At 40.9% G+C, this 19,029-nt stretch overlaps 2 protein-coding genes across 16 annotated transcripts in view; one reads left to right on the top strand and one right to left on the bottom strand.

The window, feature by feature from the left end:
- The window catches only part of LOC102716117, a 31,120-nt gene extending 21,985 nt beyond the window's left edge, over positions 1–9,135 (bottom strand). For all 15 annotated transcript variants that reach the window (XR_005811544.1, XR_005811545.1, XR_005811546.1 and 12 more), the window contains exons 1-5: positions 8,697–9,135; positions 8,468–8,551; positions 7,389–7,582; positions 6,112–6,216; positions 4,497–4,597 (exon numbers count right to left, since the gene is read on the bottom strand). Coding sequence is in view for 6 of the 15 variants with exons in the window: in XM_040522947.1 (XP_040378881.1) it covers positions 4,497–4,597; positions 6,112–6,216; positions 7,389–7,582; positions 8,468–8,551; positions 8,697–8,892 (680 nt within the window). In the remaining 9 variants the exon portion in view is untranslated. The remainder of the gene's footprint in view (positions 1–4,496; positions 4,598–6,111; positions 6,217–7,388; positions 7,583–8,467; positions 8,552–8,696) is intronic.
- A 5,319-nt stretch (positions 9,136–14,454) lies between these two features.
- Positions 14,455–16,848, top strand: LOC102704238 (probable carbohydrate esterase At4g34215). The gene is made up of 2 exons (XM_006653171.3): positions 14,455–15,056; positions 16,289–16,848. Exons 1-2 carry the CDS (start codon positions 14,550–14,552, stop codon positions 16,493–16,495), a joined length of 714 nt encoding a protein of 237 aa, XP_006653234.3. The 5' UTR covers positions 14,455–14,549; the 3' UTR covers positions 16,496–16,848.
- The last annotated feature ends 2,181 nt before the right edge of the window (positions 16,849–19,029 follow it).

Here is a 19,029-nt window from a genome sequence, read left to right as displayed (position 1 = left end):
GAGATTGTAAAGGAAATGGTTAGTCCTCGTGAAAGTGAAGTCATTGCATTGCCGTGTTGAAAAGAGAAGAAAAACGGTATAACTGTGTTGGTGTGCATGTTTATATTGATTGTGGGTCATTTAGAAATGTCGTACTATAAAGAACGGTTCTACAATGAAATCTAGGAAGGAATCCGGTGCTCGGAAGTGTATCTCTTGCTATCTTATTGGAGTTGCGCTGTGTTGATGGAAATTTCAAAGGTGTTGACAAGAACTTCCAGACCGCTATTTTGCCCCGAGTTCGATTCTGTAAGTTTTTTGAAAGTTCCAAAGGTGTCACCGGAAGTTCTGAAGAAAGCTAAGATCTTGATTTCGGTTCTATTAGATCTTGACCGGATATTCCGAAGGTGTTGACTAGAACTTCCGGACAGCTATTTTGCCCTAAGTTCGGTTTGTAAGTTTCTCGAAAGTTTTCGAAAGTTCCAAAGGTGTCACTGGAAGTTCCAAAGAAAGCTAAGATCTTGATTTTGGTTCTGTAAGATCTTTGGAATTTCCGAAGAGGACCCATCTAAGTTCTGAAGATACTTGAGCTCAAGATTTCGGTTTTGTAAGATTAATGGAAGTTCTGAAAGTTTCGACCAGAACTTTTGTTGACTTTTCGCAGTTCATTTTAAAATTCCAAGTGTTGGGGGCTGATATTTTGAATTGACAGGAAGTTCCGAAGAACTCTTCGAAAGCTCCGAAGAGAGCATTTCTTGCCCCAACTGGCAAAATTGGACGGCGAAATAAATACCCCCTCCACCCCTCAAGCTAGGGTTGATGTTCACATTGCTTACTTATTTGGCCCTTGGCTTCATTTCTTGAGATTCACTTTGAGGCATGTTCTCTCATTTCCTCTCCACGGATCTAGGCATTTGGATTTTGTTGTTCTATTTTCTTTTTGTTGGATAGTTCTTTTATATTGCAAGTTTTACAATAAGATATTCCCCCCTGCAGATATTTATCCTAATTGTTCATTCAAAACATTGGTTCTTGATCGTGGCCTTTGTCATCGACAGCACCATTTTCGTTCTCGATTCATTGCCTAGCAATCTCGAGAGTCGATGATTATTGCCACTGTATTGGACATTAAAGAATCATTTGCATCCATCAACTGTTGGATCCGAGTGCTACATCAACCTCTGAGTACAGCTTCAACATAGTACCAGTCCAGAACTAAGACAACACGATACTCCTATCGTTCATTCAAAAGAATTTTGTGGTTGATTTTTTCCTCACTTTTATGGTTGATTTTTTCAGCTGTGACTATGGTTATCATGTGTTACTCTACATAAAAGAATTTTCTGACAGAGAACTGATTTGTACCATTGGCAAGGTAATTCAACAACTAAAACAGTTATATTCCTACTTGCAAATCCCATAGAACTAATTATGAATTAAAATTGCAGGAAATGGCGATGAAATATCGCATCAAAATTTCCACAAACCTCTTCCTCAACCCCACAGGGGACCAGTGAGGGATTGGCAGTGAGCGGCGAGTGAGGAACAAGGGGGATGGCCAAAACTTGCTTCAGGTCGGCCCATGTAGTTAACCCAAATACTATTTAAAAAAAGAAAGTAACAATGAAATACAGCGTGGTTATCTTGGAAGGTCAGGAAGTGCTACAGGAAGGTTTGGTGAATGGATTATCAACCAGTATTTAGCATGATAGATGGATTCCTAGTCATCCATTGAAGAAACCTTTCACGCCTTATGATCATCAAAGGGCCAATGTAGTCTCAGATTTGCTTACAACTAGTGGTACATGGGATGAAGATGAAATCAGTTAGGTATTCTGTGATTTTGATGCTGAAACTATCCTTTCTACCACTATAACCGGCAATGGTGATGACTTTTGGGCATGGGAACATGAGAAGTATGGGACTTATTAAGTGCGCTACGCATATCACCTCTTGGAACGCAATCGAGGCAGATTGAAGATGAGAATAACCCAGAATCATCATCAGATAAGGACTGGAAACTAATATGGAAGCTAGAAGTGCCACCAAAGTGCAAGCCTTCTGGTGGCGAGCCATGCACAAATTCCTCCCAATTCAACAAATCCTTCACCGAAGACGCATTGAAAAGATTCCAAATTGTGAAGTTTGTGGTGCAAAAGAGGAATCGATTAAACATGTGCTACTGGACTGCTCCGTAGTGAAGGTTTTCTAGGAGATTGCAAGGTCGCTCACCAGTATTAAGGTCCCATGTCTCCATGATAAAACATGGGCGCGGGACCTAATTCAACCGAAGTTTATGTCCTAAGAGGGAGGCAGCGGTGATTTTATGCGGTATGTGGTTGCTTTGGTTGACAAGGAATAAGCAATGACATGGAGAAATTGCGGTACCAATAAAGCTGGTTGTTGAATGGGCACAAGAGATGGCCTTTGATCTCTGGCACATGCAACATCCAAAGAAGAAAAGAGAAGTAAAACAATTTCCTGGGTGGCAGCGCCCGAGAAATGGATGGCACAAATGCAACACAAATGGAGCTTACTATGAGTTTTACGAGTTTGATAGAGCCCGAGCTACGGGGTGTGTAATTCGTGACCAAGATAGCTGGTTCATGGCAAGACGAGTAGCTTGGCACAACAACACTTCAGGTGTGCTGGTGACAGAGGCAGAGGCCTGTAAAAGTGGTCTAATTTTGGCACAACATCTGGGAGTGACCAAACTATGCTTGGAGTCTGATTGTTTGGATCACATTAACCTTTGGAACAAACTGGATGATCAACGTTTGATTGTGAACCTAATCCTTCAAGACATTCAAGCACTAAGCGGGAATTTTGATGATTTCACCTTTGTTTACATTAGTAGATTGGGTAATAAGGTAGCTCATTTGTGTGCTAAACAAATGACGAGAGCAACCATTGCGGGAGTGGCATTCAAATCCCCCGGTCGCTCTCCAAAACCTGGTTGATCTTGATTGTAATACGGCTACTATGTTTTAATGAAGCTCAAAAAAATACATTGTTGGCATTTGTTGCTACCAATTTGTGTGCCTGGAATTTGCCTGGATTTGTTGCTGCCAATTCTATCATCTCAACTCAGGCCTAGAATTTGTTTCTGCCAATTTTTGTGCCCATGTACCATAGCAGCACCTAAGAGATGTGGCCTATTCAAGCCTGGCCCAGCTCGACCAAGTACCGGGTCAGGCCCAGGCCTACATATTGAAGTCCGAAAGCCTGAAATTTATGGAAAAACCCAAGAAAGCCTAAAAAGCCCAAAACCTAAAAGGCTCAGCCCGGTCTGACCCAAGAAAGCCCAGGGTAATGTCAGGCCTAGTTTTTTTGGGCCAGGCTTTTCCCAGGCCCGGCCCCAAGCCCAGCCTAGCCAGGGTTTTGAACAGGCCATGTACCACGAAGCACCTAAGAGAATTCTTGTGCCTAGAATTTGTTGCTGCCAACTCTATCATTCCATCTTGGACCTAGAATTTGTTGCCGTCGATTTTTGTGCCCATGTACCATAGAACCTAAGAGAAGTGGCACACAAGTAGAAGGATCACCTAGGGGAGCAGAGCCAGAGTCACACAGGCAGCAGAACAGAGCAGCAAGACCACAAGCAGCAGAGCAGAGCTGTGACGCATAAGGCGCACAAGCAACAACATAGAGCAAAGCAAAAAGTAGTGTCCATGTGCCCTTAGTTTCCCCTGTGTGCACACAAACTAGACCATGGCCCTTGATTTCATACGATTTATCATGAGGCAGATGCTCCATGCATGAAAAGCAAGGCAGCAGCGACACCCTGACTTCTCAGCATGCCCAGGATGCATAGGCGATGCCTTAAAAAAATGTTCCCAATGCAACTAATGGTTCATATGCAGCTGTAATGAAGCCTCTTTCTGAAGGATGATACAGTTTAAGTAACATGCTCAGTGTGCTCAGTTGTGTTCATTGGATTCAGTTTGAACCAATATTGTCGTAATGTTCGACTGATTCAATTAGAATTTAGCATTTGGACTCATTACAAATTTATAATTAGAATCACCAGCTGCACCCCTGGTGCCTGCTAATGGAGTTGGGAGAGAAGCTCCAGGATGGAGCTAGACAGGAAGGGGCTGGTAACAGCAACTTAGCATGAGGCTCATATGCGGGTTGTGGTGGCACATGTGGTGTTGCAGTAGTTGCCAGCATCAAGGCTCGTCTAACAACGAGAGGCGGGAAGGAGATGCAAGAAGGCTCTGGTTTAGTGGCAGTTATAGCCTTAGGAGATTTGACACGATGCATCAACAGGAATGATATAGTGAGAGAACTTAAAAAGTTTCGATGGCATTAAAGTGAACCTAATTATTTTAATAGCACATACCTAAATGGATGGTTTGGGTGGTACTGGTATATACCTAATTTTCTGATTATTATATAACTGGCATGAGGTTTAATTACACTGGTCAGTGGTAATATTAGTGAATACTCCAAGTTGATCAGACAACATTTGCAGTTTCCCACAATGAATGATACCAGAAAAGATCTAAATATACCTTATATCATCCGATCCAAATGATTCTTCCAGGATTTCAATTGCTTCCAGATACAGTAACTCAGCCTTCTCATACTGTTTTTTTAACCTATAAAATTCTGCCTGCAAAATTTGGGAGTAAAAGATTATTAAAATACTGGGGCTCCACCCAGCCTAGTATGAATGGTTTGTGTGTTAATACTACAAACATATACATAGTCCCGTCTAGCTGCCTCATGTAAAATGAGTGTGTCTAGAGCAAATGCAGTCAAGTGCACAGTTGTGGATGGCAAAACATCTCTCTTTACATAAAACTAGATCTTAATCCTCGTCAACTCCCTCTTTCTTCCTCACAATTGTCCTTGCATCACAAATCTGCTTCAGCTAAGTGAATGTAAACTGCCAACTGTGTGTGATTTGCTCTTCAATCAAGATTAGATAGCCCAATGGCAATTCACATTATCATGTAATTTCAGCTATTTAAGTAAAATAATAAAAGCCATGGGCCATCTGGAAAAAAGCTAGATGTATGTTATCCCTAAATGTAAAATTAGCAACATGTTCAAAAGAAAGGTGAAACTACACTAAAGCTTTGTTAACAAGTACTCCATCTATCCCAGAATGTAAGCATTTCTGGAGTTCGACATAGGTATTAAGAAAATAGGTAGAAATGATTGGAGAAAGGTTGTGATTGGTTGAGAGGAGAATGTAGGTGAAGAAATTAAAGAGAGAATGATTGTGATTGGTTGAGATAAGTGGGTCGGTGGAGAAATAGCTACATTTTGGGAGAAGGATGGAGTGGTAGAAATAGCTTCATTTTGGGACGGAGTGAGTACTCAACTAGAACAATAATGTATAACTATTATCAATTAGGTTACTATAAATATTCGTGTTGGTGATACTGGATCATTCATCCCAACTCATCTCCCCTTCCACCTCCCTTAAGTACCCATGCATTCTCAAACAGATGATGTACTAGAGTGTGTACAGTAAAATCTCGAAATTTCGACTAGCTTATGCAAAACTATTAAGATTTGGTACCTGAAACAACATTAATATATCTAACAATATATTTATGAATATATAATAGGAAAAGCAATGATCAAACATGTGCCTTGGACATACTATCATTGTCCTAAATGACAGGAACAAGATAACAGGGGAGTACATCCTAACAAAGGCACAATAAAACGCATCACAATAAACAAAATTACTTTAGATCGGATTATGGTTCACATAATAAAAACTCTACAAGGCACATGTTGCATCAGTGGTGAAGCCAATGAGCCAATGATTATTTTATTATGGTTCACATAATAAAATTACAGTGGTGAAGCCAATGAGCCAACTTTCTAGATTGAGCATGGTGAAGGAGCGATAACAACTAATGTGCAGCTCTGCTAAGGATAACAACAGAAATGAGGTCACATAGAAAGCCAAGCACCACAGTTAAGTTGATGACCCATGTACAATAAATATGAATTTGTTTATTCAAAGCAAAGGAAGGGCATTTACTTTATAAAACTCAAGATTATCATTTACATTAAGGATTAAAAATAATCACCACAAGACAATTCAACAGAGATGTAACAAACAATGCACTTTAGTCTTCAGTAAATACTCGGTCAAACAATTACTAGATTGTTAAGGGCTGATGCAACATGTGGATCTCTTAGTCCAAATCCTTCCTTGGCTTCATGTAGGGCTGCCTGGAAAAACTTCTCAGCTTCATCTAGGTTTCTCTACAAAATGGAAAGAAAAAAACCTTTGATGATGGAATAAAGAGTACAAATTACTAAAGGTTCAACCATTCAACAAACCTCTCATACTCGGAGCAACTTCATATGCAGACAATATGGTTCAAGATTTTCCAATCTATATTCATATCAATGTACATGTTTAACCTGGATTATATCATAATTTTGAGGAGAAACACTTGCTGCAATGAAAGGACATTGAAAATCACTAGGGGTTCACTTTAACATGCTGCGCTAGATGCCGCTCAAGTAACAAAATAAAGCGACAGACAGTGAGTAACAAGTTCCACTTTCTACTAAAATGAAAAGAGAATTGTGGAATGGTTCGCTTTAATGCACTTTCCCTCGAAGTCGTTGTAGATACAGCTAAAGCCTAGTTTACAAATATACTTCTTTGAGACTCAAAAAATGAGAACCAATCCTATATTTTGAACTAGAAGGATAAGCATAATCATGAACCCATATCCAGCCTGATAGTTTCATCAAAGCATCACATTTTTTGAACAACCAATTGCAAGAGGTCTCTAGCTCAAATACAGGATGTCCCAGCTACGCCTCCAAGGAAAAGAACTCACATATGGTTCGAGAGCCAAACCACTGCACAGGGGCTTTAGTTTGATCTATAGAAGCATCAATCAATAGGAATTCCCTAATCTACACATCCTGAAAGGAATGTTAAATAATTATTCCTTTCTGAAGGGAGCAGGAAATTATGCTATTCACTTGGTAGGTTCTTCTCCAAGAAGATGAAGGTCCAGGTTAGTAATATGGATACAAGTTACTGTTATTCTCCAAATCCAATTAACACGAAAGTACCTTGTCTAGGACAGATGCTCTCAAGCAAAAATAGTATTTTTCCTAACATTGTGGAATATATATTTGAAGATAAAAATAGCTTAGTATGAAAACTAGAAGCACATCTCCAAGTTCTAATGGAAACCCCCCCACCCCACACGCACAACAACAACAACAAGACAGTAGCTGCAAGTGATCAAAAAGCATGGAACAAGTACAAGTAGATCCACTGTGAAAAATGTAACATGCCTTTAAAGGATATATTGCTTACCACAGGGAAAATGTATGAAGTGTAAGTTTTACCAGAAACTACATAGCACCAAAAGGTGGATTGAAAAATCTACGGGTAAAAAGTTACTTGCTTTCAGTAAAAAATCCCGTGCATTATCAGTGAAGATTCTCCATTTGACAGTGTGTACATTTGAGATCACTGAGCCATCTTCAAATCGCTGTAGACCTGTAGCACTTTCCTCAGTTTGCTCATTTCTTGTAGCCCCTTGACCAACTGAATCATCTTGAGCCAATGCAGAGTCATTGCATAGACCAAGAAAAATAGCTGTATTCAGATTGAAGTTAGGATTTCAGGGCATATGAAAATTCACTAAATGAAATGTAAAAGAAGAAAAGAAACATATACAAAGGAAAATTCTAGTCAAAATCTCAAAGTGTTTAACTACAAAGCTGTACAGCAACATATGAAAATAGGAAAATGTTACAACATTGTAACACATATAGAACTGGTAAATTCTAGCAAAAAATGAACCAACAAAATATATGAAGCAACAGTAACATTAAGAAAAACAAGTTGCCGACTACTCAAATTACAATATACTTCCTCCGTTTCACATTATAAGACGTTTTGACTTTTTCCAATGTCAATATTTTTTATATTTGATCAAGTATTCAAGTTTATAGGAAAATATGGCAACATCTATAACACCAAAATAGTTTTATTAAATCTAACATTGAATATATTTTTGATAGTATATTTGGTTTGTGTTGAAAATGTTTCTACGTTTTTTCTATAAACACGGTTAAACTTAAATAAGTTTTGAGTTTGAAAAATTCAAAACGCCTTCTAATATGAAACGGAGAGGGTACGGACTTTACATGCCATGCAGTGCACATCATCATCAGAACACTGTGCATGTGGCTGCTTCAGGAATTAGTTATTGCACTTCCACTGATCAGTGACAAGTGATATAAATCAAGGATTCTACATCATATTCAAGGAACCTGCAATTCTATTTTCATGTCCGAGTCAGATACTAAGAACATTTGGGTTCTTAGCATACTCGACAAGTTTGTCATGCAATCAGTACAGAAAGCACAACTTAAAGCTGCATTTAACACAAAATTATTTTGCACTTAAATACTGATAAGAAGCATGTGATGCACGAATAGGGAATACAAGCATACGCAGGAGACACAGAAAGCAGACCTGCTTGTCCAACTAATACAACACCTATCCTTGGATACAGTTTGAGACCACACCTACGACTGAAGAAACCATCACCTGCCGAACCTACGAGAAACAAATCAACAATGCAGAAATCCCGTACATTTATGTAAGTTTCATCGTTGAGCAGCACTGCAGATTCATCGAATTAATTCAAAGGAACCGATAAGACCCATTCCAAACGTGTTCCATCAGGGTTTTAGGCACTAACCGGAGGGGAGGAGGCGGACCGGCGGCTCGACGCGGTGGGTTGAGGAGGAGGAGGCGAAGGGATGCGACGGCGTCAGCAGCGGGCACGTCGGTGGGGAGAGGTGTGGAGTTGCTGCGGAAGTAGAGTATGGAAGTGCGGCTGGGGGCTGGAACTGGGGAAGGCGGCGTAGGTGGACGACGCGGCGGTAGACGGCCATGCTCCTCGGCGGAGTAGGCGCCGATGGTCGGCGGAGGAAGATTGGAAGTACCCTAGGCTGGGGTGGAAGAGGACCGAGCTAGGGGAGGAACCGGAGGGGGAGCTGCGTTGACTAGAGAGAGGTAGGGGAGGCATGGGCACGCCGCACTCCGGCGGCGACGGCAGCGGCAGCGGCGGCGACGGCAGCGGCAGCGGCGGCGGCTCGAGAAGGGGAGTCGGCGATGGCGGTGGATGGCAATTTAGTCTTTTTTGCGTTTGGGGGACTGGCCAATGGAGCCACACCCACATATGTCACAGCGGTTAGGCCGAGCCGAGCCCAACGGGCGCCTAGGGAGTAGGAGCCAGCTACACGGTAGGGTTGGGTGGTAAACGGTAAAAAAAAACCGAATCGCAAAGAAACGAAATGGTAATGTTTTTCGAAAATAATAATAATTATTACTAATATAAAAAAGGCTGGCACTACTACCAGAATGATTTTTGGACGTCGGCCCCTTTTATATTCATACAGACCGTTGCCTGGAAAAATCGGCAGACTGACGTTGGTCCGTTACCTGCACGCGCATTATCCCGCGCGGTTGGGTTAAAGACGACCGCACGGGAAAATACATCTTCATGTGCGGTCATTTTAAGACGTCCGTACGCGATGATGCACGCCTATATAAAATCCAGCCCAACCGCCACCTTTCCTCCTCGCCCTCGTCGCCGCCGCCTTCTCTCCTCCTCGCTCTCACTGTCACCGACGTCTAGATTTGCCGCTGTGACTTCTCCTCCACCCCAATCCGCCTCTCCTCCTCTCCTCGCCGCTGCCGACCTCCTTCACGAGACCCGATATGCACTATTGCGCGCGGCCTATATCTAGCAATACTACAGAGGACTCACCTCACCAACACCGCCACAAATTTTGAACCTCCCCCTGCCCGCAATTTACCGCTCCGAGCGCAGATTGCTTCGATGCTCCAAAGCCTACTTAAGGTGCCTCTAAATAAATATATTATGCCTAAATCTTGTTCGCACTACATACAATATTTTTTATTCCACTTCTACTTACATGAATCCTTCGGGAAAGCGTGAATTCATGCAATGGGTAGACATGAAAAAAAACAAGGTACCCGCCTCCATGGGGGCCAGAACTACAGAGCAATACAACCAAGCAAAATTGGAGTTCCAGTTGTTATTTGCATGGCATGTATGGTCTTGTTATGCTATGTATGAACATTAATAATTCTATTATGCTTTTTGAACAATGTTTAAGTTATTTCTTAGTTATTGATGTCTCCGTCCACTATTATTAATATATGAGCAATGTTATGTATGAACATTATTAATTCAATTATGCTTTCGGACGATGTTTAAGTTATTTATTAATTATCGATGTCTTCGTTTACTATTATTAATTATATGAGCAATGCCACGTATGTTCTCATTACGTCATGTACAAAACATTGATGCAAATATACTATGCAACTAAACTTAATATACTAGTTGATACCCCGCGCGTTGCGGCGGGAATTTGTAGAAATTGATGTGTTACATATATGTAGCTAGACAACAGCAAACAGTGATTGCACTTAAATATTTGTCATAGGACATTTAGAGTAAAACTATAATAAATTGTACAATGCATTAAATTATGCAGTCATGTGATCGTTGCACGTGTTCTTTACTTGTTGTGTTCTGAATATTAGGTAATTATGCATTGATTCTAGATCAAACTGTTGTTTATTTTCTGTAAAACTCGTATAGAATCATGCCTAGGAGTGGTAAGACCAAGACCAATGGATTCTTTCACAACCCAATTCATTCCTAATATATTTTTAGCTCAAATGTTTATAAAATTCCAGCCCATATTTTTTTAACACTTCGCGTAAATTTTATAGGGCAACAAATTGCACCTACTACCATCCCCTATAATAATGGCATCCCCTATAATAATGGCCTAGTGCCAACAATATTGCTACAGTGAAAACATTAATGAAAAAAGAAGCATTAGTAGATCACCATCACCTAACTTTGACTCCCGGTCCAAATATTAAAAATTGAAAATCTCACATAGAAAAGTAGGTTATAAAAACAATTAAGAAAGTAAGCACGTATTTCATGGTTGAAACCTTTTGCCACTACTTTTGCCGGTCCATTTATGACGAATGTTAAGGAGACCCATGATATTGGACATAAAACTGAAGTATATTGTTCTCTTGAAATTGATACACTGATATAATTTAAGAATATATATAACCACCTTTATCATGTTTGTTCCCATATGACCATTCATCTTGTTTTAGTGCTATTGCAATAACATTCACATGTTTATACTCTGGACACCGCTGGCCTAACCAAAGAGACAGGACAGAAGAAATAATTTCATAGCTACCCGTAGCAATAGCTATAACCCTCTCTGTAGGTTGAAATTTGATAATGCAAGAAATCAGCAAGTTGGGGTTAGAAAGAAACCTCAGACCCAATGGAGAGCGGCGGAATTGCTATACGGATGGCAGCCGCTCTGCATGCATCAAAGAGAAGCAGATGTGTTGAAATGCCTATATCCTGACCAGTGAGAAGGGTAGAGGAGAGAACCATCTCCATTGTTGAATGGCAGGAGCTCTAAACTACAGACCACAGTTGCTAGTGGGGGAAGAAGGGAGCATTGTTTGGATGGGGAAGAGAATAAGAAGTGTTACAGAAAATGCATCAACTAAAAAGGGATTAGACAATGACAATTTCATGCGAGGGCAATAAAGAGGGAAGGAGAGAGGGCTGCAAACATTACTAATTGCACTTATTGGAGATTTACTTTAATAGGTATATGAAGAGATGAAATGTATGGACACGTGGCGAAAATCTAGAGCTTACCGGATTTGATCGGATGACTATGATTTAACGATGATATGGTCTCCTAGAAATCAAGCTTTGTGGGTGAACTATATAGTAAGGGTAGATTACCCTACATAACGCGTACTAAAACTGACATTTCTGATTTCAATTTTCCTAATTTGTATCACTTGTTTATCAAACACAACTTTTTTCTAGCATTTTAATAACCATATTTTTCAATCACTTATTTTAGTTACGTACAAAATTTTATTAATCAACATGATCTATTTGCACTTTAATTTAGCAATCAACCAAAAAAAATTAGACATTCAGCCGAATTTATTTTTCGAAGACATTCAAACATGTCGGTGTATCCTAGGACGACCAGGGGCCTGTTAATAATAACATGGCCCTATCAATCTTTAGGCCATTTACAGTGCAGAACACACCTACACACCGCATACAATACAGGCTACTTCAAGTGGGACCCACCATATTTTTTTATTGTGCACTCTCTCTCCACCTTTCCTCTCTCTCCACCTTTTCCCTTCTCTCACATTTCTCTCACCGAGCGGGAGGCGACTGGCGCGACGTTGGACTGCCGGCGCGGAGCGGCCAGAGCTTGGGTCCGAGGCTGCCACGCGCGACGACAACGGCGCGGGCGTTGGGGGGATGCGGTTGGCGCGGAGCGACCGAGGCGGGCGGAGCTCGCCAAGGCCGCGCGCAACAACGACAATGCCGGCGTTGGGCGGATGCGGCGGTCACGGCACAGATTCGGCGTTCGGGCGGCATAGATCCACGTGTCCTCTCCTCCTTTGCCGGCGCGGATCGGCAGGGCTCGGGCGTGCCGGGACGAGCTCGTGCGGTGGAGGCGGGCGCTGGAGCGGCGGTGCGCCGGGACGAGCTCGGTCGGCAGCGGGCGAAGCACGGGCCGGCAGCGGGGGGCGTCAGCGACAGCGGCAGATGCGTCCGCGGCGACGTCGACGGCAGGGACGACAACGGGGGCGTCGGTGACAGTGGTGCAGTGCATGCCTCTAGCGCGCCTCGCCGCGCCCGAGACAGAGCTCCGCGCACCCTCGGGAGGAGACGAGGAGCTTGTCAGGCCAAGCAAAAAGCGATTTTCCTCTCCCTCTCTCCGCCGTGGCATGCCGGGGCGAAACGCCACATCAGTGCACTGTGAAAGCCCTTACTAGGCTGATTGGTGTCCTATCGGTTTAGGCCACGTTTGGCGGATGTACTTTTGGTATAAGTTATCCGGCCCCTAAAACATAGTTATGCGGATGTACTTTTGGTATAAGTTATCCGGCCCCTAAAACATAGTTATAGATTAATGCATGTTAAGTAATTATTAATTATAAAAACATTTTAGAATAGATTAATATGATATTCTAGAGCAAATTTCTTATAAATTTTTTTACAGAAAATATATCGTTTAACAGTTTAAAAAGTATGCGCACAGAAAATCTAGATAAGAAAGCTAATAACATTAGGCCTATTTCTTTTAGTTTGTGATTATTATAATTCAGATTATTGAGAGTAAGCTGAAAAAAAATGGACAACTTATTGCTTATTATAATCTGAAGCCGAGCTTATTATAATCTGATAAGCTCATTTAGGTAAGCTTTTTCTAGCTTATTGAGTGAAAAATTACCAACCATGTCACTCCACCCCTTTTTAGACTTACAAACCCAATAATCTAGGCTCTAATAATCTAGAAAAAAAATAATTTACAACTTATTCTATCACAGATTATAACAATCTAACTTATAATAATCTAACTTCATAATCTAGATTATAATAATATTAAGCGGAAAGAAACATGGCCCTAGTGGAGGACAATACGTAGCCACCAGGCTACTGTTGAACTAGGACATGCTGATAGGTTATCCGTCGAATTGGCCAATTCGCCATGTCTCAATTATTTTGTTACTTTAAATTCTTCTCATTTTACCCCACATATCATTCCACCAGCGTCTTTCCGGGGTATATATATATATATATATATATATATATATATATATATATATATATGAATTTTTCCCTAGAAATCATGGATATTTTAAAAAATAGTATAATAGAAAATCGCAAAACTGTGAGAAGGTGGCAGAAAATTGCAAAAGTAGAGTAGTTATTATACTCTCTCCGGTAAAAAATATTTGGTTAAACTTTTAAAATTTTGATCATAGATAATTCCTTAAATGTTTAGGTTAAATCCAAGACAAATAATACCCACAGATTTTCTTGGAAAGTACGACATTATAAACTTATTAGATTTCATAAATTTATTATAACATTAAATTATTCAGCGAAACTTTAAAAATTTGACCAAATCTTACTGTAAATTATAAATATTTTATTTTAGAACCAAGAAAGCAGTTAGGCCACGTTTAGATGGTAAAAATTTTTGGAGTAAGGGTTACATCGAACATTTGACCGGATATTGGAAGGAGTTTTCGGACATAAATGAAAAAACAAATTTCACAGCTCGGTTGGAAACCGCGAGACGAATTTTTTGAGCCTAATTAAGCCGTCATTAGCATATGTTGGTTACTATAGCACTTATAGCTAACCATAGAGTAATTAGGCTCAAAAGATTCGTCTCAAGAATTCTCCCATAAATATGTAATTAGTTTTTATTTCTTTCATATTTAATGTTGTATTTAAATATCTAATGATTCGATGAGATGAGATGTTTTTGAAGAAACTTTTCGTGAAGTAAATAAGGGGTACGCTGCACTCGCTCTCGGCAGTGCTAGACTGCAAGCAACGTATTTGGTGTGACCGCGCACCGCAGCTGTTCACCGATCCCCGTCAGTGCCCTCCTTCCTCCGCCTGGTCGCGCCGGCCATGCGCATCTTCGTGCTTTCCGGCCAGAGCAACATGGCCGGCCGCGGTGGCGTCCACCGCCGGCGCTGGGACGGCGTCGTGCCGCCGGAGTGCGCGCCGTGCCCTTCCGTGCTCCGCCTCTCCGCCTCGCTCGACTGGGTGGAGGCCCGGGAGCCGCTCCACGCCGACATCGACACGGCCAAGACCTGCGGCGTCGGCCCCGGGATGGCCTTCGCCCGCGCCGTGCTCCCGCGCCTGGACCCCCCGGGCTCCGGCGTCGGCCTCGTGCCCTGCGCCGTGGGGGGCACCGCCATCCGGGAGTGGGCGCGCGGGGAGCGCCTCTACGACCAGATGGTGCGCCGCGCCCGCGCCGCCGCGGCCTTCGGGGAGATCGAGGCCGTGCTGTGGTACCAGGGGGAGAGCGACGCCGAGTCCGACGCTGCCACGGCCGCGTACGGCGCGAACCTGGAGACGCTGATCGCCAATGTCAGGGAGGATCTTGGGTTGCCGCAGCTGCCATTCATCCAGGTCAGGATCGATCCTTGTTGCCTTCGACTCTCGAATTTAGAGGACGAATCAACGGATTGGAAGCGACAATTTTGTTCGAGAAATGCGTGCGGTTACTTCTTGGTTGTGTGGTTGACCTTGATGAGAGGCAAGGGGAAAAGATGAAAAATAATCACAATATCATCAATTTGCAATAATTTAGAGTAGAAGCGCTTATACTGACTGATGGTTGGTACAGTTTGGTAGAATTTATTTAAGTTAATACTATTCAATTGGTGCGGCTGAATGTTAGTTATATTTCAGCAAATAGACAAGGAAAACACTTTCTCAGCCTTGCAATTACCTCCATTTCAGGTTATAAGATGTTTTGATTTTTTTTCTATATATATCCATATTAATTCTACGGAGAACTAAAACATCTTATCTTATAACCTAAAACCGAGGGAGTATGAGGTGACCGGCCACTTGATTCTGTCACCACTTTCACAAGTTGCTAGCATCTGCAAGGATGCCCTGTTGTTATTTGAGAATAACTCTTAGTCACAAATGATTCTTTATAAAATAAAGTTGATCGCAACCTTTTCCTATCTGTAATATGGAAAGTTCTTTAAAGTTGAAATTTTGCTGTTCCCTCTTGGGTTTATGGGTGCATCTGTTTCTTTTTGTTGATGCATACCAGAGTTGTACTAAAATATACCACTAACCAATTGGTTTCATGCTTTTGCCATATATATGTAGTTATCTGTAATACCAAATGTAAGTCTTCTTAGATTTGTGCGCATGAATTTAGGAACTGAAATGATGTTATTACCGTTCAATTATTAAACTTTTGAAGAGGAAACCTCACTTATTCATGATGGTGATAACATCCAGTCATTCAAGGAATAAAAGCAAACAAAAGGTTACAAGGTTAGACATGTGCATAGAAGTTGCTTTAATGGTTGCACAATCCAAAAAATTGGAGGAAGTATAACATTGAAGTTTGTTTTGATTCAATACATCATCATGTCCTTTTTAACATCCTCCAGTGCAAGCTAACTGCTGGTTTTAACTAATAAACTAATATGTTATGCTTTCCCTGGCTCTGTAATATATTTTATAACCTTCAAAGTTTTTATTCAATTAGCAATATAGGATGGCGGGTTTCTGTCTTTGTACACATGATGCCACCTTATGTGCCAATAACCCATTATTTGTACTCAATATCATTTATGGAGTATCCTTCATCTCAACATTATGTGTGAATTAAACAGGTTGCTCTTGCATCTGGGAACAAAAAGAACATCGAAAAAGTGAGAGAAGCTCAGCTTGGCATCAACCTGCCCAATGTTGTAACTGTGGATGCAATTGGACTGTCATTAAATGAAGATCACTTGCATCTTACCACTGAATCGCAAGTAAAGCTTGGAGAAATGCTCGCACAAGCCTACATGAGCAATTTTTTGCCAGCAACATGCTAGGAGTCCTCTGAGGTGAAATAATGTGTTCAACCCTGGAAATTTGGCAGCCAAATGTCTTTCGCTGTGAACAGCTATAGTTCTTCATTGTCTCAATGACTGAAACTATCTGAATGTGAACCATACACAGTTCATCCTGCAATTCTTATTGTTTTTCTTGCATATATTGCACAAATTCTAACATTTACCCTTTTATGTACCAGTTCATCTACCTACTGATCGATTGTTTGTTATATGCCTGTATCCAAATTTAACAAATCTAGAGCAAAGCACCTTTATCTCCTAAGAGGAAGATAGTTTCTCCTTTTCAACTTAGGTCAATAAGATAAAATTCTGTTCTTGTGGTTTTGTGTTCCTCCAAGTGACGTTTAATTTGCTTCATGTCAGTTTGCAATGAATTTTCTTGCACTTATAGTTGCTAGCCCTGTTAGTATATGTGCTCAGGACCTTCAGAAGATAAGACATAAAACTTAGACGAGCACTGGACGTAAAATAAACCGGTAAACGTGTAATGTAAAAACCAAGTGTTAGTTTTTATGTTGTGGTGCAAAATTGGCAAAAGGATCTGATCGCGTCTTGTTTGGTTGGAAATGTGGTTTGAAAGTTTGGAGTGAGTCGACGTGTGTACGTGCGACTAAGATGGGTCAGGTTGTAATATTTGTATTTAAACAGTTATTTGATCTATATGTGTAGATGATAAAAGTCAATTTTAGCCAATGGCGAGGACCGGAGCTGCGCTTAGGCAGAAGCGGAGGTTTGGAGTGGCCAAGAGTCCATGTGACCAGGTGGGATGAATATCATGATCCTTAGAGGCAACCTTGGTCAAAGGTGTATATGGAGTAGACATAGGGAGGGGTTGAGATGCAAAACGATCGGGATGATGGGTGACAACAGGGGTGTTTGGGAAAGGGGCTAAAGTTTAGCCTCTTGTCCCATCGAATGTTTGGGTAGTTATTATAAATAGTAAACATATAATATTAATAAAACCCATCCATAATCTTGGACTAATTCGTGAGACGAATCTATTGAGCCTAATTAATCCATGATTAGCCTATTGTTGGGCGCGCAGGCACAGAGCCCCAACAGCGTGGCGGCCCATTGGCATGGGCATGCACACGGCCCGGTAGGCATGGCACAGTGGCCCTGTAGCGGCAGGCTATCAGCCTTGCGTGAGACACTGCGTAATTAGGGATGGCAATGGGTCGGGTACGGGTATAGCAGGAACATACTCGACTCGATACCCGCACTTATATATATATATATGTGAGAATATTGCATCTTAATCTATAAACAATAGATCATAATTCAAACTCGCCTTGGGTATAAAATCTTAAGTCTATGAGTATGAATTTGTGGAACCCTAGCATAAATGTGAACACTTTAGGTGAATAAAGTGAAGTAATTTGATCTCCGTATAAACCTCCTAGTAATTTGATCCAAGGGTCTAAAATGCACCAGAGTTAGGGCTTCATCCTAGGAGTGTTTAGTACTTTTCATATGGGGTTTCAAGCCACCTCTAGGCTATAAATATAGGGTGAGAGGATTTTATGGAACCCTTGGAGCTTTTGAGAGAGAGAGAGAGAGAAAAGAGAGATATTTGAGAGGAATTTCTGAGGAAAATGAGAGGAGGATAAGAGAGTTTTGAGAGCACTTTTTGAATCCCTGAGAGTGATCTTGTAAAGATATTTTAATTAATGAAATATTTTTTATTATCAATTTAATTTTTTAATTTAAATACTGTCCATTTAACTTTAGCAATTTACTTATGCAATTTAAATTCTTCACGAGTATTGCCTCCCCTCCAAATTGCTGTGGTGTGAGTATCTCTATTACCTCAAATTCCTTTGAATCTTTTTCTTGCTTTAAGGTGAAAAGAGACCCAACCCATTTTGCCATAGAGCAAAATTTCTTTTTCCTGCTTTCCGGTGAAAAGGGACCCAACTCATTTTGCCTTCGAGTAGAGTTTGAAAGGTTGAAAATCTAGAAGAACAATATCTGACTTGTTTATTTCTTCCTCTGATCTGTGTGTTCATTGGAGTTCTATGGTTTCTTCCTCTGATCTTGTAGTAGGCATTGATGATTTGTGATAGGACTAAATACCTTTAATCCAAAGGCACATAATCCAAAAAATCTAGGGGTTCGTCTTGTCTACATCAAACCTAGTTTCAATAACTAAGGATTTTTTATACTAGATAGCATGGTGATTTTTGTAGTTATTGGTTTGTGCCTCCATACATTTTTTTTATTTCGTTTGCAGGTGATCTTCTCATCTTTAAGTCTATATTACATCTATTTATTGACGACACTGGTCATGCAAGACCATCACGTATTGGGTTTTTAATCATTGAATGTTTGTAATATTCAGTTAAGCCGAATATAATCCAAGAGTAAATCTCGTGTCATGTCTATGGCATACTTTCCGCAAGTTGCCTTAATATATGAAGATGTTTACCTGTTTAAAAGAACTTCATCATGTTAACCTTCTTTTTCTCAACATCAGTTTTTATTCCATGGCAGGCAACAGCTGGATCTCCTAA

The sequence above is a fragment of the Oryza brachyantha genome, chromosome 4 (genome assembly GCF_000231095.2).
Source record: "Oryza brachyantha chromosome 4, ObraRS2, whole genome shotgun sequence".
NCBI classification, from domain to species: domain Eukaryota; kingdom Viridiplantae; phylum Streptophyta; class Magnoliopsida; order Poales; family Poaceae; genus Oryza; species Oryza brachyantha.
The sequence above is the reverse complement of the archived record's forward strand: the minus strand, read 5'-3'. Positions and strand labels throughout refer to the sequence as shown.